This window comes from Bos indicus, chromosome 5, assembly GCF_029378745.1.
Source record: "Bos indicus isolate NIAB-ARS_2022 breed Sahiwal x Tharparkar chromosome 5, NIAB-ARS_B.indTharparkar_mat_pri_1.0, whole genome shotgun sequence".
Classification (NCBI taxonomy): Eukaryota; Metazoa; Chordata; class Mammalia; order Artiodactyla; family Bovidae; genus Bos; species Bos indicus.
Window position 1 is genome coordinate 65335862 of NC_091764.1, and position 25232 is coordinate 65361093.

Consider the following 25232-nt stretch of genomic DNA (forward strand, 5'->3'; position numbering starts at 1 on the left):
CAGATTCTTTTACCACTGTGCCATCTGGGCTATATGTAGGCATATATGTATTATTTATCAATCCTTGTCTTTGTGTACATATAGATAGATAGGTAGATACATATCTACCTATCTACCTATCTACCTATATATATATATATACATATAGAAAGAGAGAGATTGAGAGAGATGAGATGTTGCAGAGCTTTTCCATTATAAACACAGCTGCTAACATCTTTCACATATATCCTGGCTTTCATGTACAAAAGTATCACTTGTGTATACTCCTAAGCTTTACTAGTAAATACCCGTTTTCCTAAATGGTTGTCCCAGTTTAGACTCCTACTAGTAATGGGAAGAATTCCCATTGATTCACATCTTCTTCATTTAGTTGGTATTATTAGACTTCTTGGGCTTCCCAAGTGGCTCAGTGGTAAAGAATCCACCTGCCAATGCAGGAGACACCAGAGACACAGGTTCAGTACCTGGGTTGGGATGATCCCTTGGAGAAGGAAATGACAACCAACTCCAGTATTCTTACCTAGGAAATCCCATGGACAGAAGAGCCTGGCAGGTGACAAGTCCGTGGAATTGCAAAAGAGTCAGACAGGACTTAGCAAAACAACAACAAATCAGACTTCTTAATTTTTGTTAATCTCAACCACAGCATTAAAAACAGAATAAAACCTTTTGTCAAAGTTGATGGATTTGGTTCCAAACTGAAACTCTTGCAGCACTTGGCCATGAGAAACTGATTGCCCACATGGCAGCTCCCACTTGTCCCTGCATCATCAGGTGGAAGCAGCATCACAGTTCCTGATAGTCTTATAGATGGTGGTGGTTTAGTAACTCAGTCCGATTCTTGTGACTCCATGGGCTGTAGCCGGACAGGTTCCTCTGTCCATGGGATTCCCCAGGCAAGAATACTGGAATGTTGCTCTTTCCTTCTCCAGAGGCTCTTCCCAACTAAGGCATAGAACCTGGGTCTCCTTCATTTCAGGCTTACCAACTGAGCCACCAGGGACGCACTGCTGGTCTTATTGGCAGCTGTCTAATTTTGCATACATTGCAATGTATACCAATTGACACTTCAAAGTGATCTCAGCTATATCCAATCTGGGCATTCAGTTCAGTTCAGTTCAGTCACTCAGTCATGTCTGACTCTTTGCAACCCCATGAGCTGCAGCACGCCAGGCCTCCCTGTTCATCGCCAACTCCTGGAGTCCACCCAAACCATGTCCATTGAGTTGGTGATTCCATCCAACCATCTCATCCTCTGTTGTCCCCTTCTCCTCCTGCCCTCAATCTTTCCCAGCATCAGGGTCTTTTCAAATGAGTCACTCTTCGCATCAGGTGGCCAAAGTATTGGAGTTTCAGCTTCAAAATCAGTCCTACCAATGAACACCCAGGACTGATCTCCTTTTAGAAGCTCATGATATTTTGATAACTCATGCTCTTTTTTCTTCCTTTCTTTTCAAATAGATTTTTCATAAACCCCAACCACAAAACTTTGATGTAGAAAAGCAGCTGTGTAATGTTTTTTAAAGACATTTTTTCTTAGTAAAAATAAACCTAGTTTTATGTGCTAAAACTGTTTACATTTGTGTATATTAGCTTTATTTTGGGGGGCTCCAAAATCACTGCAGATGTTGATTGCAGCCGTGAAATTGAAAGACACTTACTCCTTGGAAGGAAAGTTATGACCAACCTAGACAGCATATTGAAAAGCAGAGACATTACTTTGCCAACAAATGTCCGTCTAGTCAAGGCTATGGTTTTTCCAGTGATCATGTATGGATGTGAGAGTTGGACTGTAAAGAAAGCTGAGCGCCAAAGAATTGATGATTTTGAACTCTGGTGTTGGAGAAGACTCCTGAGAATCCCTTGGACTGCAAGGAGATCCAACCAGTCTATTCTGAAGGAGATCAGCCCTGGGATTTCTTTGGAAGGAACGATGCTAAAGCTGAAACTCCAGTACTTTGGCCACCTCATGCAAAGAGTTGACTCACTGGAAAAGACTCTGATGCTGGGAGGGATTGGGGGCAGGAGGAGAAGGGGATGACAGAGGATGAGATGGCTGGATGACATCACTGACTCGATGGACGTGAGTTTGAGTGAACTCTGGGAGTTGGTGATGGACAGGGAGGCCTGGCGTGCTGTGATTCATGGAGTCTCAAAGAGTCGGACACGACTGAACGACTGAACTGAACTGAAGAAAATACAAATTTAAAAGTCAGTTGGTATTTACCAATATCTTCTAGAGACATTATCTGAAAAACTGAGTTGAGAACAAGGAGATCTCAATTCTCACTTAACACTCACTCACTGAATGATCTCTGATCTCCCTAGGTGTAGACTTCCTCACCAGCAAAACGAAAATAACACCCTGCCAGCCTTACGGGCTATTGTGAGTTAAATGATACAATGCAGTACTCACCCATCCCACTTCCACTGAAGTCCTATGTTGGATTATAGTATTTTACCATGTGTTTTGGGAAAACAAAAACATGTAAGAATTGTTTCCCATCCACCCCCTACCCCTTGGAGTTGGCAAAGTTATTATAACAGAGATAATGCTGAAAATGACAGAATGTTATGAAGGTATAATGTTGTATGATCATGGTGGTTATATGAAGATTATATGAAAGTTTTAAAAAAAAACTGAAGCAAAACAATACTGAGAAACCCTTTAAGAAGACATTTCAAAGCTTTCTCTTCTAACCATACCAGAGGCATTCTATAGATTTTTTTTTTTTTAATGAGTATGCATGCAAGCTAAGTCACTCCAATCATGTCTGACTCTTTGCGACTCTATGAACTGTACCCACGAGGCTCCTCTGTCCATGGGATTCTCCAGGCAGGCATACTGGAGTAAGTTGCCATTTCCTCCTCCAGGGGATCTTCCCAACCCAGGGACTGAACTGGTCCCTTGTCTCCTACATTGGCAGGCAGGTTCTTTACCACTAGCGCCACCTGGGAAGGTCAAAAATGAGTATATTTTTTGCTAATTGCAGTTATCTGATAAAAGTTAAATACAAAGAAACTATAAATTTTATAATGAAAAGTACCTGAAGCTAGAAAATCTAAGCTGCGATAGGCACACAGCTGCAACTTGGGATCCCTTTAATCTGTCAGTTTCCCAAACTATTCTGAGTTCAGACAATTTCCTCCCCACTTCATCCCACTTTCCTTATCAGTTCCTACTCAGTTCACTTCTCTGGGAATGGGATCCCTGTTTCTCCACAGTGAGAGATATTATTGCCCTGCTATTTGATTCTGCTAAAATATAGGGAATTACCACTCACAAATGGCTAGGGGAAAAAAAAAATTCCTAGCCAAGAGGGTCTGGAGATGAAGCTGAATCAATTGCAAGCCTGTCTTCTTAGTGAACTAGAAAGTGAAAATAGGCATGATGGCAGTACTAGGGAGTCATTCTTTTTCCCTTTCCTAGGCCAGTGAATGGTTTAGGTTTAGAAGTTTCTAGGCTAGAAGGCGGAGAAGGCAATGGCACCCCACTCCAGTACTTTTTCCTGGAAAATCCCATGGATGGAGGAGCCTCGTAGGCTGCAGTCCATGGGGTCGCTAAGAGTTGGGCACGACTGAGCAACTTCCCTTTCACTTTTCACTTTCATGCATTGGAGAAGGAAATGGAAACCCACTCCAGTGTTCTTGCCTGGAGAATCCCAGGGACAGAGGAGCCTAGTGGGCTGCTGTCTATGGGGTCGCACAGAGTCGGACACGACTGAAGCAACGCAGCAGCAGCAGGCTAGAAGGGCTGAAGTGGAGGGGCATATCTGCTCTTGAGGTTCCAGATAAAGATGTATAAGAATTTCACAATGGGTTAGCTCACCTCTCCCTGCCAAGAATACACAGTAGGTTTTCAGAACTTAGCTGTGAGAGGACTGGAGACAGCTCTTGCACAGGTTCTGTCCTGGCTCTAAACAAACCTCCACCCCTTCAGTCAGTGCCTCCATGGAAACCAGGAGAGTCAATCTGTTTTCTCCCTGCCTCCCTATATGGCTGCGTGGCTTGTTGTTTTTTTTTTTTTTTCCCCCATCTTTTGTATTAGGAAGCAAATTAAAATTATTAAAGAGAAGGAAATTACAAAGCTCTCAGCATAGACACTGAGAGGGGGTAAAGAGTCCCCAGCTGCGTCGTTTTTTTGTTTTTAACCAATCCTGTGTCAGGGGAGTTTCCTCCATTGGTATGAATACTGTGGGAGCTATTACAGTAATTACAATAAATACTAGAGCCTACGGAGCGCTTTTTTTTTTTTTTGCCTTTGCTTCTTTTATTTAAAAATTAAAAAAATTTTTATTAGAGTTTATGGGCTTCCCAAGAGGCGCTAGTGGTAAAGAACCCGCCTGCCAGTGCAGGTTAGACGTAAGAGATGGGGATTCAATCCCTGAATAGGAAAGATTCCCTGGAGGAGGGCATGGCAACCCACTCCAGTATTGTTGCCTGGAGAATCCCATGGACAGGTGTGGTGAAGGTCTCAGGTATAGTAAAACAGGAGCAGTTTTGGTGATTAATAGCTACCACCAGGCATGTTTACTACTCTTCTGCACTATCTCAGTAAAACCTCTCAAGAGCCCTTTGACATAAGGCCATTATCGAATTCTTGTTCTTATGCTCATTCTCAGTCTTATTCCATAGATAAAGAAGCAAAGTTGGATTGAATGGTTAAAAGCCTTTGGCTGGAGTCAGGTAGAACTGGTTTGACTGCTATCACTCACTGACCTTAAGTAAGTCATTTCACTCCCTCGTCACTTTGTTACTTTATATATAATACCGGTATAATTACAAAGTAGGACCTAACACTTGTTCAACATATATTAGATGTTTGGACAGTTCAAAGTATGTGACATGAATTCACTTCGATTTTCACAGTGTATATGGTAAGTAAAATCATTATCTACACTTTGTAGAGGAAACTGGAAGTTTAAATAACTTGTCCAAGTTTACACAGATGGGTGGTATGTATGGAGCCACAGTTGGAATTCAGGGATAGTAACAGTTTCCTAGGGTGTTATTGTGAGGATTAAATAATATATTATGATAGCCTATGTAGAAGTAAATATATGACAGAGTAGCACAAAAGATGAGAGGGGCTGTAAACAGAACTACATGATGATAAGTTTCTTATATTATGCATGAAGCAATATAATAGTAACTCAAGGTAGACTCGATAAATTAAGAATTCATATTGTAACCCCTGGAGCAACCACTAAAGACAAAGTACAGAAGTATATCATGCCATTATTACACCATGACATAATAAAAAGCTAATGGGGGAATATAATGAAATAGTAAAATACTTATCTAATCCAAAAGAAAGGAGGAAAGGAAGAACAAAGAAACAAAAAATAAATAGAAAACAAATAGCAAGATGGTAGACTTAAATCTACCTGTGGCAGTAATTACTAAATTAAACTAAGCGCTAAAAAGGTAGAGGTCATCAAACTAGGTAAAAAATCAATGCCCATCTATACGCTACTTTAAGGAGACATTAAATACAAAGACACAGACAAATTGGACGTGTTGAAAGGAAAAGGAATAAGAAAATTAGTGTGGTTCATGTCAAAGTAGACTTCAAGGATTATCAGCAAGGATTACAAGAAAGAAAGAAATTTTACAATAATAAAAGGCTGAACTCATTAGAACATAACTCATTAGAACATAACAATTCTAAATAAGTTTGCCTCAAATAATAGAGCTTCAAAACACATGAAAGCAACAATTGACAGAATTAAAGGGAGAAATATAAAAATCCACAATTATAGCTTGACAGTCCTCTTTGTAATCTCTGTAGTCTTTGTAACTGATAGAAAATCCAAAGGAAAAAAAATCAGTAAGGATCTGGAAGGTTTGAATAACATTATGAACCAACTTGATATAATTTACATTTATCCAGTGCCACATATAATAACTGTAAAACACACATTCTTTCAAATGCAAATGAAACACTCATCAAGATAGGCCCTATGCCTAGGACAAAACAAGTCTCAATAAATTTCAAAGAATAATCCAGTGCATGAGGGTGAAATGAGGATGAGAGTTAGCTATGTATTTTGTAATCTATGGTTCTATGAATGCTACTCAGACGTAACAAATTCTCTAGCAGCTTCTTCCTGGTCTAGCAATATTACTCGATTATTAGGTTTTCAGAGATCTTATCAAGATTAAGATCTAGTTCTTAACTCCCCTAAAGAATCGAATTATTTACATAGCAACTATGAAGAAAGAACCTGAATTTAGTCTCTCTTTTCTTAGGTTCTGAAGTTCTCTATTCTCAGAAAATGCAGGTTTCCACCTGAAGTTTGGCACCATATGATTTAGACTCTACCACATCTGTTACTTACAATTTTATAAAATAATATCAGTTGCCACCAAGGACAATGAATTTTTGCAAAAGCGAATCTGTTGATTAGGGATCCTCTCTGTAGAGCTCTTGTTACTCAGCTCAGACCTAGAGGGAAGGGAAACACTGATGACCACCTTTAAAAAGATGCTCTACGTGTACATTGGTTACAAATATCTCAAGAAGGAATACTTAGATAAGAAGGCTTTGAAAATAGAATATAGTAGGAGTTCCTAAACTGGGTTCTGTTGGCCTGACTAGGAGAACTTGCCTGAAAATGTGCTGATGACATTGTCCTGAAGAAATAGCTGATCATAACTTTCCTTAGGTTCTCAAGGAATAGGAGCCTTAACCCCTAGAATGCTAAAAGAATGTATCTTTTTTTTTAAGTTGCTGGAAGCATTTTCTTACTTTACCTTTACAAAAGACTCAAAACTGCATTTCTACTTTTCATCTATAATATAGAATCATGCCCCGCAAACATCATGTGCTCATTGGTTTCACTCAACTATTCTTCAGGGTCCATTTATTTACATCTTGCAAAATAAAACTTTGGAGACACCTGTTGGGGAAAATGTGGGCTTAGAATATTGACTTGTTCTTTTTTCCCTTTATTTCAAATACATACCAAGCCTGTGCTGCTATGAGATTCTTCGGGGTGCTATGGAGACTGCTATCAATACTGAGAACCCTGGTCCAATGGAACCTAATCTACGGACATAGGACTTCAGCACATGGCAGTTGAGAGCATCTGCATGAAGTCATTTGGGCCCAAATCTGGGCCCAGAACAGCCCATCTCTCACTAGCAATTGGACTTTAGGGGGAAAAAAATTCATAAAATGTGTTTGAGCCTTGATTTAGAGACTTCATCTGTGAAATGGAGCAGAGCAGTAACTACTATCACATGTGATTTTTAGATTCTTTTGAACATTTTTATATTACTAATATTTTTGGGGGGGGGCTTGATGTGTGTATTTGATCCAGACCCATCCTCCTTTCTTGCTACCTTTGCCTCTTGGCCCCCAGACTCATTTTACCCCAGCCCCACTGCCATTCTTTTTTGTGCCTTAAATAAACCAAACTCATTTCCACTTGAGATTCCTGGCATCTGCTGTTTCTTCTGATGAGAGGTGCTTCGCAGCTTTTCTGCTTTTCTTTTGCTCACTCTTTCTTATCCTTGGATTTCAGCTCATACACATTCCCTTAGAATTTTTTTGACCGTTCACCATGGCCATATACATTCACTATGACCTTTCTGTTATTGTTTTTTTAGTACTCATCATTCGGAGAAGGCAATGGCAACCCACTTCAGTACTCTTGCCTGGAAAATCCCATGGACGGAGGAGCCTGGTAGGCTGCAGTCCATGGGGTCGAGAAGAGTCAGACATGACTGAGCGCCTTCACTTTCACTTTTCACTTTTCACTTTCATGCATTGGAGAAGGAAATGGCAACCCACTCCAGTGTTCTTGCCTGGAGAATCCCAGGGACGGGGGAGCCTGGTGGGCTGCCGTCTATGGGGTCGCACAGCGTCGGGCACGACTGAAGCGACTTAGCAGTAGCAGTACTCATCATTAATAACATTTTTATAGTTTGCTTTTTAAAAACTTCATTTTTCCTCATCAGAACTTGTTGAGGGTTGTGATCCCTGGACTCAGGACAGTATCCATCAGAGGAAAGAAATCATTGATATGTATTTGTTGACTAAATGAACCAAAGAAAATCAAAAGGCGCGAAAAGGGCGTAGACTGGCGATGGTACAGATTTAAAAACTCATCAGCATTAGCAATTTGGTTTTATACAGTTGTTACTTATAACATCTACATTTCACAAGAGGGGAATGTGTGTTTATATTTGCATAATAAAACTCGGCAAAAAACGTAATTGGTCTAGAACAATAGTCCCATATCAAAGGTGAGCTCAGATTCCAATTATGCAAAATAGAAAATCTCTCTTCCCCACCCACAAGGTTTACAAAAAATTCTTAGGTGGTTTTCCCCCTGGCTAACTGTGACATCTATTAAAACGACAGAAGGTTACAGTTACTTGAGAGTGTTGCAGACCTGTGCTTCGGAGGGGAAAGTTGTTTCCATCTGGAGCACTTGTGAATATTGGATTGGCCTCTGATGGACAGGTAAGATAAAATGGGTACATAGGCAGAGGGGTGGGCTGTGAAGGAAGCATTACAGGTGAATGGAGTCCCCATCATTTCCATCAGAGCCATCAAAACCATCCCAAATAAACCTTCAAGCTAAACAAGAGAGCTGGACCTGCTCTCTAAGTGCACGGGCCTCAAACATGTCCACAAGCTTCTGGTTTGGAATTGTTTCTTTATCCAGGTGTGGAGGGAAGACTATAGCATGGATTCAATTGCCTCCTCTTAAAGGAGTGGTGGTAAATAAGGTGAAATGAGGAGCCTGAGTGCCAGGGCCAGGGCCTGTGCCTTTAAGATCTCTAAGTGGGGGAGGTGTGTGTGTGTAGAGGTGGGGGCAGTCATTGAATGACTTTATCAAGAAAATGATTTGAAAGGAAAGACCAGAGTGAAGGCTGTTAATGGTTCAGGCAAGAAAAGCAACACAGGCTCCAGAATCAGGGAAGAAATATAAGAATAATTTTTTAAAAACAGAAATATGAACAAGGGTTGTTCAGATCAGAGGTGCCCAGTCGGGTTGTGTGGGCCCGGGGGCCACAACTCATGCTGGGTGGGGTGGGGGTTCATGGGGTTTGTTCTAATGGTTTTGGCCTATAGTATACAAATATTCTGTGCCACTTCAAAATAATAGCCCCTGGTGTCTACTGGCCATATCATGAAAGAGAAATAATGAAGGCACTGTATCTTTTAAAAAAAATCCCCTTTTGTAGCACTTCCTTAAAAACAGCTACTTAATGCAACTCTGTCAGTGAGCTCCTGACAGTTCTGTCCTAACGATTCTGATATTAATGAAAGAATTTGGTAAAGGGCTGAAGTGTCTTCCTGGTAAGCGGTTTAGTTTATGCTTTTCAAAATTCCTTGTAATAACTATTAATTTTCTTCTTTTGACCTAATGAGTGTTTTTCGTTGACTACCTATTCTGGTACTAATATTAATCGATTGAAATGATCGATAATGTTTTCAAGCTTTTTTCCTTCCATTTGGGTTTGCTACTTTAAAGAGTCATGATTGTTTTGGGGGCTATTTTAGTCAAAGGGAGTAGTTTCATATAAGTATTTAATTCGAAGTACAGCACTCACCTAGGTAGGTATTTCCTTTGGTGCTTATGAGTCATAATTAATTGAAAGTTATTGATATGGCCTTTAAAAATACCTGTACTGGTAATATCCATTAGAAATCATCGTTCAAATTATTTATGGATTTTCTTTTTTTGTTGTTTTTGCTAAATTTTTCAACATCTTCCACACTGAGAAGCTGTATTTTTTTCCAACCTTATTGAGATGTAATTGATATAACACTGTGTAAGGTGTACAATATGATGATTTGACACACATACAAATTGGGAAAGGATTACCACCATCAGACTAGTTAACACATTCATCACCTCCCATAGTTACCTTTCTTAAATGGTTTTTCTTATGTTAGTTGCACAGTCATGTCCTACTCCTTGCAACCCCATGGACTATAGCCCACCAGGCTTCTCAGTCCATGAAATTCTCCAGACAAGAGTGCTGGAGTGTGTTTCCATTCTCCTTTCCAGGGGATCTTCTCGACCAACCCAGGGAGTGAAACTGGGTCTCCTGCATTGGCAGGCGGATTCTTATGGCTGAGTTCTTTTAAATGACAGTGATTTCAAAGAGCAGAACAGAATTTTGATGTTTGACATATTATATTGATATGTTATGGATATGTTTAGCAATAGTATTAGATTGTATCATCTTATGCAAGGTTAAATATTAAAGAGAAAGCTCATTGTGTTTGGAGGATAAATTCTAAAAACTTGTATAAACAGTGTGGTTTGGTGTGCTAAATGAAATGGTAAACAATGTAGATCCACTGCCCGCTCTTTCTTATGTAGATTTGTTTGTTTTGTGTAGTGTATAGAACAGAAAGTTTTAAAACATTTAATGTGGGTCAGTATGATAACTATTTAAAACAAAACTTACTTACAGAGATAAGAAAGTAGATGTAAAATTATAGACCAGGATTCTTAGAAACTCTACAGGTGGGTTTCATAGAGTACATTTTATTTGTAAGGTAAATTCACATTTTATGAGAGAAAAAGCATGTCTTTCACCAGATTTTCAGAAGTCTATATGACGCCAGAAAGTTAAAAAACAAAATGAGTGTTATAAATGGACAGCCTGGCTAAGGTTAAAAAGATTTTCATTTCCAGAACTTTTTAATACTTACAGGAATTTTTAAATACTTGACATACTTAAATATACTCAAATTATTTCTGTATTCTCATATCTTAAGTGGTTTGCGTGGTTAACTGTTTAGCTATTTTATTTATATTTTTAATCTCTTTTTCTAATTGAAGTATATTTACTTTACAGTGTGTTAGTTTCAAGTGTAAAGCAAAGTGATTCAGCAATACGTATTTAGCTATTTTAACATTTAAGAAATTTGGAGGACTTCCCTGGTGATCCAGTGGTTAATGCAGGGGGCCCGGGTTCAACCCCTGGTCAGGGAACTAGATCCCACATGCTGCAACTAAGACCCAGTGCAGCCAAATAAATAATAAAGAAATATTTTTTAAAAGACATTTTGTAATGATAGAAAAGCAAACATAAATCTTCAGAGGAAATTTTTGTAGAAAGGAAACTTGTACTCATCAAAATTCAGATGGTACTTTCGATTTATATAAGGTATATGCAGAAAATATTTTAAGTAGTCTTTTTTAATTCAGAGGCAAATTAAATAGAAACACTAATTTTATTTTTTACATATTAATTTTTTTCAGAATTGTCAATTTTTTAATGAAGCATGGTAAGTTGACATTTAAAAATCTTCTTTGTTTTTCCTCATTAGATTAATAAGGGTATGAGATGGTTACAAAACAATTTAATTTTAGGTCTTGGAGACATGCTTTTGAAATTAAGAACATTTCATTTTTTAAATAATGAGCCAGATTCTGTTTGATAAACATACTTCCTCGATCCCTTTTTCTAAATCAGTCTTCTGCTATATAACTAATTCCTTGCTAAAAATTTATAAAACATTAAATACCATACTATAGAATGAGCACTGGTTTTAGATACTATATTGTAGAGCAGTGGATCTCAACCAGGCTTGATGTTGTCCTCCAGGGCATATTTGGCTACGTTTAAGATATTTTTGGTTGTCACCAGTGGGATTGACACTGGTATCTGGTGGGATGCTGTTTTGCACCCAACAATGCACAGGACAACCCTCTACAAAAGAGACAGTCAACCAAAATTGCTAATAGGTTGTGCTGTGGTTGAGAAGCCCTCCTTTACATCAGCAAAATTAAGTTCAGTTGGTAATGTCTTAACTCCAGAGTTCTGCCATTGTTCTAATAGGCTTGTGCTGAACAAGACAAGCTGGGTCAAGCATTTGAAGATGCTTTTGAAGTACTGAGGCAGCATTCAACTGGAGACTTTCAGTACTCCTCAGGTAAAGATGTCAGTCTCCTTCTGTTTGTACATCAGATGGCTTGTTGGTCACATACCACACACATGAGAATAATGACCTGAACAGAAAAGATCCTTTTTACCCCGTGCATCTGGGATCAGTTCTAAAGGCAGAAATCAAACAGGATTATCCACCTTAAACAATTTTTGTTAGGTTTTGTATATTAATGAAACATAACTGATTTATAATATTAATTTCAGGTGTACAACATTGTGATTCACTCCATTACAAGTCATTCTAAGATAATAGCTATAATTCTCTGTGCTGTACAACATATCTTTGTTGCTTATCTTTCTCATACATTGTAGTGTGTTTATCCCATACCACTGAATTGTCCTTCCCACCTTCCCTGTCCCTCTACATAGCCACAAGTTTGTTTTCTATGTCTGAGAGTATCTTTCTGTTTTGTTTGTATTATTTTTTAGATTCCACATATAAGTGATATCATCTAGCACTTGTCTTTGTCTGACTAATTTCACTAAGCATAACATTCTCTAGATATATACTTGTTGCAAATTGCAGAATTTCATTGTTTATGATTTAGTAATGTTCCATTGTATGTATATACCACACCCATTTGTCTGTTGATGGGCACTTAGGTTGTTTCCCTGTCTTTACTATTGTAAACAGTGCTGCTGTGAACACTGGAACGCATGTATCATTTTGAATTTAGAGTTTTCATTTTCTTCAGATGTATATCTAGGAGTGGAATTGCTGAATCTTACGCTAGTTATTTTTTTGAGAATCCTCTATACTGTTTTTCACAGGGGCTGTACAGATTTGCATTCCCACTAACAGTGTACAAGGATTCCTTTTTTCCTACATTCTCTCCAGAATTTATTGTTTGTAGACTTTTTGATGATGGTCCTTTGACCTGTGTGAGATGATATCTCATTGTTTTGATTTGCTTTTCTTTAATAATTAGCAGGCTCCTCCGTCCATGGGATTTTCCAGGCAAGAGTACTGGAGTGGCATGCCACTGCCTTCTCCGTAGTAATTAGCAATGTTGAGAATCTTTCCATGTGCCTATTGGCCATCCCTATGTGTTCTTTGGTGAAGTGTCAATTCAGGTCTTCTGCCCATTTTTTGATTGTTCTTTTTTTATATTGAGCTCTTTATATATTTTGGAAAGTAACCTATTGTGAGTCACATCATTTGCAAATGTTTTCTCACATTCTGTAGGTTGTCTTTGTTTTGTCAATGTTTTCTTTTGCTGTACAAAAGTTTTTAAGTTTAATTAGATCCCATTTGTTCATGTGTGAACATGCTAAGTCTCTTCAGTTGTGTCCAACTCTTTGAGACTCTATGGACTGTAGCCCAACAGTCTCCTCTGTCCATGGGATTCTCCAGTCAAGAATATTGGAGTAGGTTGCCATGCCCTCCTTCAGGGGATCTTCCCGACCCATGGATGGAACCCGCATCTCTTATGACTCCTGCATTGGCAGGTGGGCTCTTTACCACTAGAACAGGTAATCTGGGAAGCCCCCCCATTTGTTTGTTTTTTGGTTTTATTTCTTTTACATTAGGAGACAGATCTGCCTATTCTCTATCCTAAATAAATTTAGTGTCTCACATATAAAAATGCCACGATCAATCACATAAGCATTTGTCATCATTCACACACATAAATATAAAATTTGACCTTGTCAGTTTCTTTCTCTGTTTTTAAATTAGATTACAAAAATTACCTGGCTTTTATCAACCACCGTTCTCATATCAGAGGAAATTCCAACAGCTATGGTGTGCAGCCTGCAGAGGAACCCATCTATAATTGGAGAACAGTAATAGTGAGTACTTTTACCAGGAGACTGTCATCCCTCAGTAACAAGCAAATTTCCTATTTACACCAGCCTTCCCTTGGTGTATGCTAGCTGAAACTGACTGAAAATGCTCACTTGGGGTCACCTGAGGCGTGAATTTGGCAGGCAAGTTGGGGGATCATCAATGCTGTCAAGAAGGAAACTCCCCTTTATCATTGTTCTTCATCTGACTTCAGACAGGTCTGAATGATTCTATAAAGAGGAGGTATTTTAGGGTTCTCATGTCAATGCTTCTCCTCAGTCCATCCAGAAAACTGCAGAAAAGCTATGGTTCCCCTAAAAACATTCCCTGTACTGGCTTTACCTACAGTCTTGTATTAACCCGCTTTGTTTCCCGTCCCAAGCTCAGAGCTAGCTATGTATATTGGACCAATTCATTTCTATTTTAGCACCTTCTGCAAATGGAAGTGTCTCTACCATCTCTCCTTCCATGTATTTTTTTTGCATTGTTTTCTTTTTTTTTAAATTATTTTTATTTATTTTTTTGGCCACGTCATGGCATGTGGGATCTTATTCCCCAACCAGGGACTGAATCCATGCCCCCTGCTATGGAAGTGTGGAGTTCTAACCACTTGACTGCCATGGAATTCTCGGCATTGTTTTCTTGATGTATCCATTTTATCAAACAGTCTTAATACTCTGAAACAGAGTATAAATATAAAGTAGTCTTCGTTTTTTTTCAGTCATTACTTTCAACCATGCTATGTCAAATATCCTTTTTCTGTCCCTGTAAATTGTACTGTCAGGGTCTCTCCAACAAGACATTTCTTTTAAGAGGGAGTTTTGGTTTTACTTTAACCTCTCTCACCTCTGCTTAGGGTTACCAGGTAAATTAGAGGATGCCTAATATTTTCAGTTGCTAGGGCAACCCTACTTCCTCTTCAGATTCTACCCACAGTGTGCACTGCACAGCCCCTTGTGGTTGGGAACTCGTTGCCTGCTGTATGGGGATGGCTCAAGTCTAGCCCCTTCTGCCCTGTCTTTTTGCCATATGTAATGGTAGAAGCTCAGGTGGTTTCCTCCTGCCTCCTCTCTTGGCTCTGCCCTCCTGCAACTGCCATCTGTCTCTCCTTGTCTCATCTTGTCTAGATGGGCATCCAGTTCTGGAATGGAAGCTTGTCTTCCCTTATTGCTGGCACTTCCATTTCTACTAGTGATTCTTTTGAATCTTTCTTACTGGTCATTTTTAGGGGAAAGGAGGAAAGTAACCTACTCTCCTTTATGAGAGAGAAGGGAGAATTCAGAATTCCTCTCAATTCTGAGGATACTCAGAATTCCTCGGTAACCTCTGTCCCTTGGCACTCTCTGTATATGGGTTTGATGCTGGCTCTGCCCTGGGAGACAGCCACTGAAGGTAGCGCTTTTCCAAATTTGAGAGCTGTTGAACATTCTTTTTGCCCTCAGATTTTGACTTTGGCCACCAATTGGTGGCCGCACAGAAAGTCCCATTTAACATCTTGATACATTATTTATATAGAACAGTGCTACGGACCTCTATTTTGAAGGAAATATTCATCAATCTCTGCAGAACATCCCCGAAAACCAGCTGGTACAACCTGCTCTTCTCCAGCAAAAGGGAGGAAAAGGTATGTGGATACATCACTCCTTGCAAAAGAACCAAGTCTTTATCAAAGCAGCTTTTAGGGGATTTCATATCTGAGTTTGGAAATGACTTGCAAAATGTTTTTTTCTCACAACTGAGAATAACAACTCTGACAGACAAAAGACTCCAAGCTGTTTATTTTGAATGAGCTTTCCTTTTGCTTCATAGAGATGTTGTGAAGGTGTGAAGCGTCAGTCCCTCAAATAAATCTGTGTTTAAGTATAGGGTGTAAGGGGATTTCCCTGGTGGTTCAGTTCTTAAGACTGTACTCTTGATGCAGGGCTCATGGGTTTGATCCCTGAACAAGTCACTAAGATCCCACATGTCATCCAGTGGAGCCTAAAAAAAAAAAAAAAAAAATAGGATGTAAAATATGGAGAACAGGTTACTGGTTACCAGCAGGGGGATGGGATATATAAAGGTAGGTAATTAAGAGGTTATTATGTATAAAGTAAGATACAAGGTTACATTCTACAACACAGAGAATAAAGCCAATATTTTATAATAGCTTTAATTGGCATATGACCTTTAAAAATTGTTAATCATTATATTGTACACCTATAACTTATATTGTACATCTTCTATACTTCAATTAAAAAAAAAAATAAGGTATATAAATTTTAGGTATAGAAGGGGGAGGTTTTCCATGAATTGTCTTAGCAATCTTATTCCAACTGTGAAGCCCTAGGGACAGAAATCATCTTCTCTATTAAGTTTTCCACAGAAAAAAAGTTCCATAATAATAACTTTATTTCATAAATTTGAAATCCTGATTTCATAAATTGAAGGCGATCTCATCTAACAGGTAAGAAAAAAGTGTTAAAGCAAGATAATAACTTGTGTTGGCCAAGATGTGGGCCACACACACTCACGTGCATTATTTTTGTTTTTCACATGCATTATTAAAGGGGGTATAAACTGGTACAGTTTTGTAAAGCAATTTAGCAATATCTCCCAAAATTTTAAATGTTCGTATCTTTAGACTCTTAGTGACTCTATGACTCAGTGGTTGAATGTGAACTCTGGGTTAATTATGTGAGCCTGGCCAAATCATTTAACCTTCTGTACCACAGTATTCATATTCAAAAAATAAAGAAAAGCAAATAATAATTGTACACACATTGTAAGACTGCTGTAAAAATTAAGTTAGAAAACCCATATAAATCACTATGCTTATAGTCTAGTACTATGGCTATTTCCTCAAATACCTTAGGTACATATGTGTATGTAAATATGTATTAGGATGTTCCTTGCAATGTTGTTTGTGATAGTACACACCTACTAAATACAAAGACATGTAAGATGCGTCACAACTTTATACTGCAATTTAAAAAATGATATCATAGCTAACATTATTTTGTTTTTTAAATTTATATTTTTTATTGAGGTGTAGTTGATTTATAATATTATATTAGTTTCAGGTTTACAACATACTGATTCAAAATTTTTATAGATTATACTCCATTTAAAATTATTATAAAATATTGGCCATATTCCTTGTACTGCATAATATATCCTTGTAACTTATTTTATACATAGTAGTTTGCACCTCTTGATTCTCTATCCTAATCTTGCTCCTCCCTCCTTCCCTCTGCCCACTGGTAACCACTAGTTTATTCTCTATATCTGTGAGTCTGTTTCTGTTTGGCTATATTTGTTAATTTTTAAACTTTTTAGGTTTTTTTAGATTCCACATATAAGTGATAACATACAGTATTTGTCTTTCTTTGTCTGACTTTTCATTTTATCATAATACCCTCTAGGTCCATCTACTTTGTTGCAAATGGCAAAATTTTATTTTATTTTTTTATGGATGAGTTATATTCAAATGTATGTATATATACATCTTCTTTATCCATTCATCTGTTTATTCACACTTACGTTACATCCATATCTTGGCTATTATAAATAATGCTGCTATGAACATTGGGGTGCATGTATCTTCAAATTAGTGCTTTCATTTTCTTTGGATATACACCCAGGAGTGAGGTTGCTGGGTCATATGGTGGTTCTTTTTTTTCTTTTGGCCACTCCATATGGCATGTGGGATCTTAGTTCCCCAACAAGGGATGGAACCTGAGCCCCCTGCATTGGAAGCACAGAGTCTTAACCACTGGACCGCCAGGGAAGTCACTGGTAGTTCTTTTTTAAGCTTTTTGAAGAATCTCCACACTGTGTTTCACATGGCTCTACCAGTTTGCATTCCCACCAACGGTGCATAAGTGCTCTTTCTTCTCTATATTCTTGCCAACACTTGTTATTTGTGGTCTTTTTAAAATTTATTGTTTACTTCTTTGGCTGTGCCAGGTCCTAGCTGCAGCATGTGGGGTCTAGTTCCCTGACGAGGGATCGAAACCTGGGCCCTCTGCATTGGGAGCGCAGAGTCTTAGCCTCTATGTCAGTCAGAGTCTTAGCCTCTGAACCACCAGGGGAGTCCCATTTGTCTTTTTGTTGATAGCCATTCTGATAGGGTGCGATGATATTCATTGTGATTCTGATTCTCTAATCAGTATCAATGTTGGGTATTAGAAGATTTTTATGTGCCTGTTGGGGCCATTTGTATGTCTTTGGAAAAATGTCTATTCAGGTCTTCTGCCCATTTTCTTAATGGGATTGTTTATTTTTTGATATGGAGTTGCTTGAGCTATTTACATGTTTTGGATATTAACCATTTATTCATATCATTTGCAAATATTTTCTCCCATTCCGTAGATTATCTTTTTGTTTTGTTGATGGTTTCCTTTGCTGTGCAAAAGCATTTGAGTTTAATTAGGTCTCATTTGTTTATTTTTGTTCTTGTTTTCTTTGCCTTAGGAGATAGATAAAAAAAAAATATTGCTACACTTTTTGTCAAAGAGCATTCTTCCTATGTTTTCTTCTAGGAGTTTAATGGTTTCTGGTCTTACATTTGGTTTCTGGTCTTACATTTAAGTCTTTAGTCCATTTTGAGTTTATTTTTATAAATCTGTGAGAAAATGTTCTAATTTTATTCTTTTACATGTTCATACTTAAAATTACTTTAAATGAATATTTTTTGGGATAACTAGTTTTGTTCCTATGGAGAAGGCAATGGCACCCCACTCCAGTATTCCTGCCTGGAAAATCCCATGGACGGAGGAGCCTGGTAGGCTGCAGTCCATGGGGTCGCTGAGGGTCAGACACAACTGAGCGACTTCACTTTGACTTTTCACTTTCATGCATTGGAGAAGGAAATGGCAACCCACTCCAGTGTTCTTGCCTGGAGAATCCCAGGGACGTGGGAGCCTGGTGGGTTGTCGTCTATGGGGTCACACAGAGTCGGACACGACTGAAGTGACTTAGTAGCAGCAGTAGCAGTTTTGTTCCTATAAAACAGTATACTGTATCCTAGAATTATAAAATCTAACTATGCAGTAATACTCTAATCCAGAAAGGAATAATGTATAATATCACATAAGTAAAGTAAATCTACTGAACATTACTACTAAGTATTGAATAATGGCAGTAATTTAATATTAGGACAATAATGCTTCTACCTCTGTCTCCTATTCTTTTTTTTTTAACAAACCAACTAAGTCCAGAGTATGATGCCTATATCTTTTCACTGATGTTTTGGGCTGTGGATCTTTGCAATTAGGGGAAATATAATTTACTATTTTTGTTTTTAGAGTTGTCATCCACCTGAAGTCATGATACATTTGAAACAATGAAATTTCAAAATACTTCAAGAATTCATTATTAGGAGACAGCGACTTCACTTTCTTTCTTTCTATAGTTCCTTTTGGAGAAGGAAATGGCAACCCACTCCAGTGTCCAGTGGAGAATCCCATGGACAGAGGGGCCTGGTGGGGCTGAAGCCTATGGGGTTGCAAAAAAGTCAGACATGACTAAGCAACTAACACACACACACACAAATAGAACATATATAATTATTAAAATGCAAAAGAGCATACTTTAAATATTGAAGCAGAATGATCTCTGAATACCATTTTGGTTTGGGTTTTAATCCTTTGTAATTCCATAATTCAAGAGTAATAATGCTCATGAAAATTTCAGATGATTCAGAAGTACGTGAAGAATGAGTGAAAAAATGTTCTTTCTTCCCATGCTATCCCCCAGAACTAACTGTTGTCAACACTTTAGTATTTCCTCTATCTATAGCTAGTCTCTATATGGTTCAATGATTTATTTAAGATATATTAGACACTGGAAAAAGTACAAAATACTATACCAATTTTCACTTTTAAAGGATAAAGTATTAGTTGCTTGGCTGTGTCTGACTCTTTGCAACCCCATAGACTGTAGCCTGGCAGGTTCTTCTGTCCATGGGAGTTTTCAGGCAAGAATCCTGGAGTGTGTTGCCATGCCCTTCTCCAATATGCATATGATTATATATGCAAAAAATAAATTGTTTTCTAAAGATATGCAGACTAGATTGGAGTTTTTACTTTCAGCTTGTGCTTCTGTTTGAATTTTTTATCATATACCTTTATTTTCAAAACACAAAAGTTCAAACATCTTTTTTTTCAAAATCGAAAACAAACTTTAAAAGATGAGGATCCATTATAATTGATTTGACCATTGGATGAGAGCCAGAGAGCTTGTTTAAGTCTGTGACTTTAATTCATAATGTGTTTTTTGGTAAGTCCCTTTCATTTCTCAATTCATAAACTCAAGATAATATAACACAAAAGATAATCTTTGAGGCTTTTGGATGAATAATGACCGATGTATGAGTCTTACACCCCAGAGACTGTTTAAAGCAGTTTGGGAATCCACTGTTTGACTTTCTCAAGGGGAAAATGGAATTTGGCCGTGGAACTTTTAGCTACTGACAGATCTGGTGGACCATGATGTTTACAGGCCAATTCAGAAGTCATAAAACGGCTTGGCACCTCTGTTCTCCAATCGACCAAACAAGCAAAAATCACAGCAAATCTTCTCAAAGTTTCCTTTCTAGTTACTCTGAAATATAAAGGGCTGTGTTCCAAAAGAGATTAAAAGCTCTGGCAGTATCATTTTATTTCACAGCAATGAAAAACATCACCATGCTCTCTGTCATTTCTCATTAATAATGTCAGAATGTCATGAAGATATTTTGGGATTTCAACTTTGCTTTTTTTCTATTTTTTTTTCAAGTAATTATGCAGAGCCAGAGTTAGCATTTTTACATAAGTCTATTACTGATTTCAGGAGAAGGCAATGGCACCCCACTCTGGTACTCTTGCCTGGAAAATCCCATGGACAGAGGAGCCTGGTAGGCTGCAGTCCATGGGGTCGCTAAGAGTCGGACACAACTGAGCGACTTCACTTTCACTTTTCACTTTCATGCATTGGAGAAGGAAATGGCAACCCACTCCAGTGTTTTTGCCTGGAGAATCCCAGGGACGGTGGAGCCTGGTGGGCTGTCGTCTATGGGATCACACAGAGTCGGACACAACTGAAGTGACTTAGCAGCAGTAGCAGCAGCATTACTGATTTCACTTGAATTTGCACATTGTTTTACATTTTACAAAATGCATTCACCTTCTTTAGCTTATTTGTCTTAACTTACTTGAATAAAGCTGCTTCAAATGAGTTCCCTTTTGGAAAGGTCTTTTGAGACTTCTCCTTTAAACAAAACAACTATTTGTCTGTGTCGGGTGTTAGTTGCTCTGTGGCATGTGGGATCTTAGTTCCCTGACCAGGGATCGAACCCACATCCCCTGCATTGAAAGGCAGATTCTTAACCACCAGACCACTGAGGAAGTCCTGAAACTTCTCTTTAGAACCACTAAACTTTGTAGTACATTTTGCTCAGTCTTGTTCTGTAGATAGTTTAACATAAAACTAGAAGTCAAGATTTAACTGTAAAGAAAGACCACATGACAGATGAGAGACTAGGGTAAAGAGGCTCCATGCTTCCCTTTTCCAATGAAAGACTACAACATTTTGGACAACTTCCCCAACAAGAAAGTTTCATTTGAAACTGCAATAGGCCAAGTCCCATAAAATGATACCATAAATACATTCTAAGAGGGTGAATAGGAGGGAAACCAATCCCAATGGAACTTTCAATTCTGTATTCACTCAACAAATCCTTCCTGAGAAGGTGCTCTGTGTAGAGCCATGGTGAAGCATGATGTTGTTTTCCTCTGTTTTAGGCAGGAAGAAGCTCCGACTGTTTGAATACCTTCATGAATCCCTATGTAATCCAGAGATGGCATCTTGTATTCAGTGGATAGATCAAACCAAAGGCATCTTTCAGTTTGTATCAAAAAACAAAGAAAAACTTGCCCAACTCTGGGGAAAAAGAAAAGGCAACCGGAAGACCATGACTTATCAGAAAATGGCCAGAGCACTGAGGAATTATGGAAGAACTGGGGAAATCATCAAAATCCGGAGAAAGCTAACTTACCAGTTCAGTGAGGCCATTCTCCAAAGACTGTCTGCACCTTATTTCTTGGAAAAAGAGATCTTCTATTCACAGTATGTTCAACCTGATCAAGGATATCTCAGTCTAAATAACTGGAATGCAAATTATAATTATACATATGCCAATTACCATGAGCTAAGTCACCCTGATTGCTAAATATACTCTTACATTTCATAATTTTCTGACATCAGAAGTCTCTACAAGTTTTAGGATTTTTCTCTAAAAGCAAATACTGAAAAAAAACACTTCATGATTGTTACCTTTTATGACATAGCATATAATCTATACTAACTTGGGGAGAAATTTTGCCAGTGAACAGCTCTTTAGAATGATTGTCCCATTTGAAAGTATAGACTAAATGTCCTTCCTCTTACTAGTAACTATGCAATTATTTCTTTTTAGATTAATAATGCCAGTGGAGACCGTTTGATTTGCATATTGATTAAACATTATTTTCTTGTCACTCAGACCAAAAAAAAAAAAATCACTTTAGCATATATCCAATAGCTTTAGCAACAGAACAAAAACTGATTGCCTGTGATAGTGTTCCTGCTAAATTATATTCAGGGCTTTAAAATTTTCAGTGGCTAAAACTAGAACTACTATATGATCCAGCAATTCCACTCCTGGGTATATATCCAAAGAAAATGAAAACACTAATTCAAAAAGAAACAAAAATTTTTTTTTTGGCTGCACTGTGTGGCTTGTCAGATATCAGTTTCCCAACCAGGCCTTTGCAGTGACAATGCCAAATCCTAACCACTAGACTACCAGGGAACTCCCATAATGACATTATTTACAATAGCCAAGATATGGAAGCAACCTTCTAGCCAACAGGTGAATAAAGGAGATGTGGTATACACACACACACACGCACATAGAATATTACTTTGCCAAAAAAGTGAAATCTTGCCATTTGCAATATGGATGGACCTAGAGGATATTAAGCTTACTGCAATAAGTCAGACAGAGAAAGACAAATACTATATGTTACCATTTATATGTAGAATCTAAAAATTGAAACAAATGAAAATAATGAACTAGAAACAGACTTAAAGATATAGAGAACAAACTAGTTACCAGTAGGGGGAGGGCTGGGGGGAGGGGAGCAAGATAGGCATAGAGGATTAAGAGGTACAGACTACTAAATATAAAACAAAAAAGATACAAGAATGTAATGTACAGCACAGGGAATGTAGCCAACATTTTATAATAGCTTTGAATAGAGTGTAACCTAGAAAAATATTGAATCACTATGTAGTACATCTGAAACTAATATAATATTGTAAATCGACTATATTTCTATAAAATAAATAAAGATTTTAAAAATAAAAACTTCAGTGGCTATCCTCTGCACCTCGGACCTCATGGTCTGTAATCCTTCGGCACTAAAGAAATGGTCTAAGGAAAATGTCACCTACAAACTCCAAAGCTTACACTTAATCACAATCATTTCCTTGCTTTTCTCTCTTGCTTTGGGTAGATCCAGGAGCTAAAGTTTCTTGCTCTCCTGACACTCAACCACAGGGAGGTGCTCTTGCACCATTAGTTCTTGAGCCCAACCCTGGATCATGATCTTTCCTTGAACTAGCCCAGCTAAAGGAGGCTGAAACAGTTGAAGCCGGAGGGTCAGGGGAAGGCTTTAATAAAAGATTGAGGCTTGCAAATAATAAACCCAGGAGCGGAGCCAGGATGTGGGCAGTCTTGCATGGAAGCTGTCCCATAAGAAACTCCCAAAGTAAACTCTTTTTCTTACTTGCTGCTTGGCAGGTTTTTTAAGTCACTTCAGTTGTGTCCGACTCTTTGTGACCCTATGGACTGTAGCCTGCTAGGCTCCTCTGTCCGTGAGATTCTCCAGGCAAGAATACTGGGGTGGGTTGCCATGCCCTCCTCCAGGGGATTTTCCCAGGTTCTTTACCACTCCTGCCACTTGGAAAGCCATCTGTATTACCATGAAGTAAGAGAATGTCCTAGATTAAATGGGCCATCTTCAGTCTGGGCCAAAAAGCCCTGGCCAGCAGGTCAAGAGCTCCTGGGAGCTTGCTGTGTTAGATCTGCAACATTGCTGTGACCATATAGTGGTTGGTTCTCTGCACTGTGTCTGGCATTCCCAGTTTCCCCTTTTCCTTTGTGCCCTCCCGGTGCCCTTTCTTCCTCAGGGAAGGAACATGGTAGATTCCAGGTGACTAAATGGAGACTAACTCAATATTGGCCATACCCACATGTAGTCTAGGTTTGTTATAGACAATTTTGTGTCTTCCCAAAATTCATGTTGAAACATAATCCCCAATGTTATAGTCTTTAGGGGTAGGGTTTTGGAGAGGTGATTAGGTCATGAAGGAAATCTCTAATGAATGGGTTTAGTGCCCTCATCAAAGAGATGACGGAGAGTTCCCTTTCTGCTTCCACCCTGAGAGGATAGTAGGGTGAACCAGGAGGCAAGGCCTCAGTAGGCACTAAATCTGCCAGCACCTTGATTGGACTTCCCAGCTTCCTGAGCTGTGAGAAATAAAGTCCTGTTGTTCATAAGCCACCCAGTTTATAGTATTCTGTTAGAGGCAATGTCACCCACTCCAGTACTCTTGCCTGGAAAATCCCATTGACGGAGGAGCCTGGTAGGCTGCAGTCCGTGGGGTTGCTAAGAGTCGGACATGACTGAGCGACTTCACTTTCACTTTCCACTTTCATGCATTGGAGAAGGAAATGTCAATCCACTCCAGTGTTCTTTCCTGGAGAATCCCAGGGACGGGGGAGCCTTAGTGGGCTGCAGTCTCGGGTCGCACAGAGTCGGACACGACTGAAGCGACTTAGCAGCAGCATTAGCAGTAGAGCAGCCAGGACAGACTGAGAAAGTTTCAATCAGTGCTAACGTCAAGGTAGGACTCAGTATTTACACTCAGTCTGCCTTTCTAATTTAGATGTGGATGGATTTTAAGGGCAGAGGGAACATAAAAGAAAGAGGACTGCAACACAAAAAGGGCGTGTGTGTTCTTTGTCAGGCAAGAACAGCGAGGTACCCCATGAATGTTTGAAATGTTCCACCTCAAGAGTTGTCAAGATTAGCCCTGACTTACCCAGGCCATGGACTCATCTAGCAAAGAGCTGAAAGTGAAAAAAGAATCCAGAGTGTCCCGGTGTTTTCAGTAGTGGGTCACATGATCAGAAATCCCAGTATGGAGGGCCCATGAATATTTGAATGGTGATCTGATGAGTTCATCATTGGCACCGAAGAAATAGATATGGTTCAAAATAAGATATATGCAAATTGTGTAAAAGCAAAACTTTGTGCAGTGTTTGGATCAGCTGTCAGAAGAAGTTTTATTGTCGGGGGCTGTAGTGAAGATTCAGGTGCTAGTGAAGATTCTCTTTGATAAGCAAACCCATTCAGGATGTGTAGTGATGGATTAACCAATGAAAGGCCAGAGAGTTCATGTACCACTTATTAACAAACTGTTAACAAACCGAATTTCCTATAATGACCACTTC

The 25232-nt window shown here is 38.7% G+C and overlaps 1 protein-coding gene across 2 annotated transcripts; it reads left to right on the plus strand.

Annotated features, from left to right (window-relative positions):
- The first annotated feature begins 9197 nt into the window (after positions 1-9197).
- Positions 9198-23081, plus strand: SPIC (Spi-C transcription factor). Of its 2 annotated transcripts, none has more exons than XM_070789613.1 (6): positions 9198-9316; positions 11238-11263; positions 11818-11911; positions 13604-13716; positions 15227-15335; positions 21475-23081. In XM_070789613.1, exons 2-6 carry the CDS (start codon positions 11261-11263, stop codon positions 21900-21902), a joined length of 747 nt encoding a protein of 248 aa, XP_070645714.1. In that variant the 5' UTR covers positions 9198-9316; positions 11238-11260; the 3' UTR covers positions 21903-23081. The 2 variants fall into 2 exon arrangements, with proteins under 2 accessions (XP_070645714.1, XP_070645715.1); XM_070789614.1 differs by having other exon boundaries at positions 15278-15335.
- Positions 23082-25232: the final 2151 nt, after the last annotated feature.

Bases quoted from the DNA above. Each gene is read 5' to 3' on its own strand.
- SPIC (XM_070789613.1), top strand. The intron at 11,912-13,603 runs GTAAAGATGTCA...TTTTTAAATTAG, and splicing joins AGACTTTCAGTACTCCTCAG to ATTACAAAAATTACCTGGCT. The intron at 15,336-21,474 runs GTATGTGGATAC...CCTCTGTTTTAG, and splicing joins CCAGCAAAAGGGAGGAAAAG to GCAGGAAGAAGCTCCGACTG.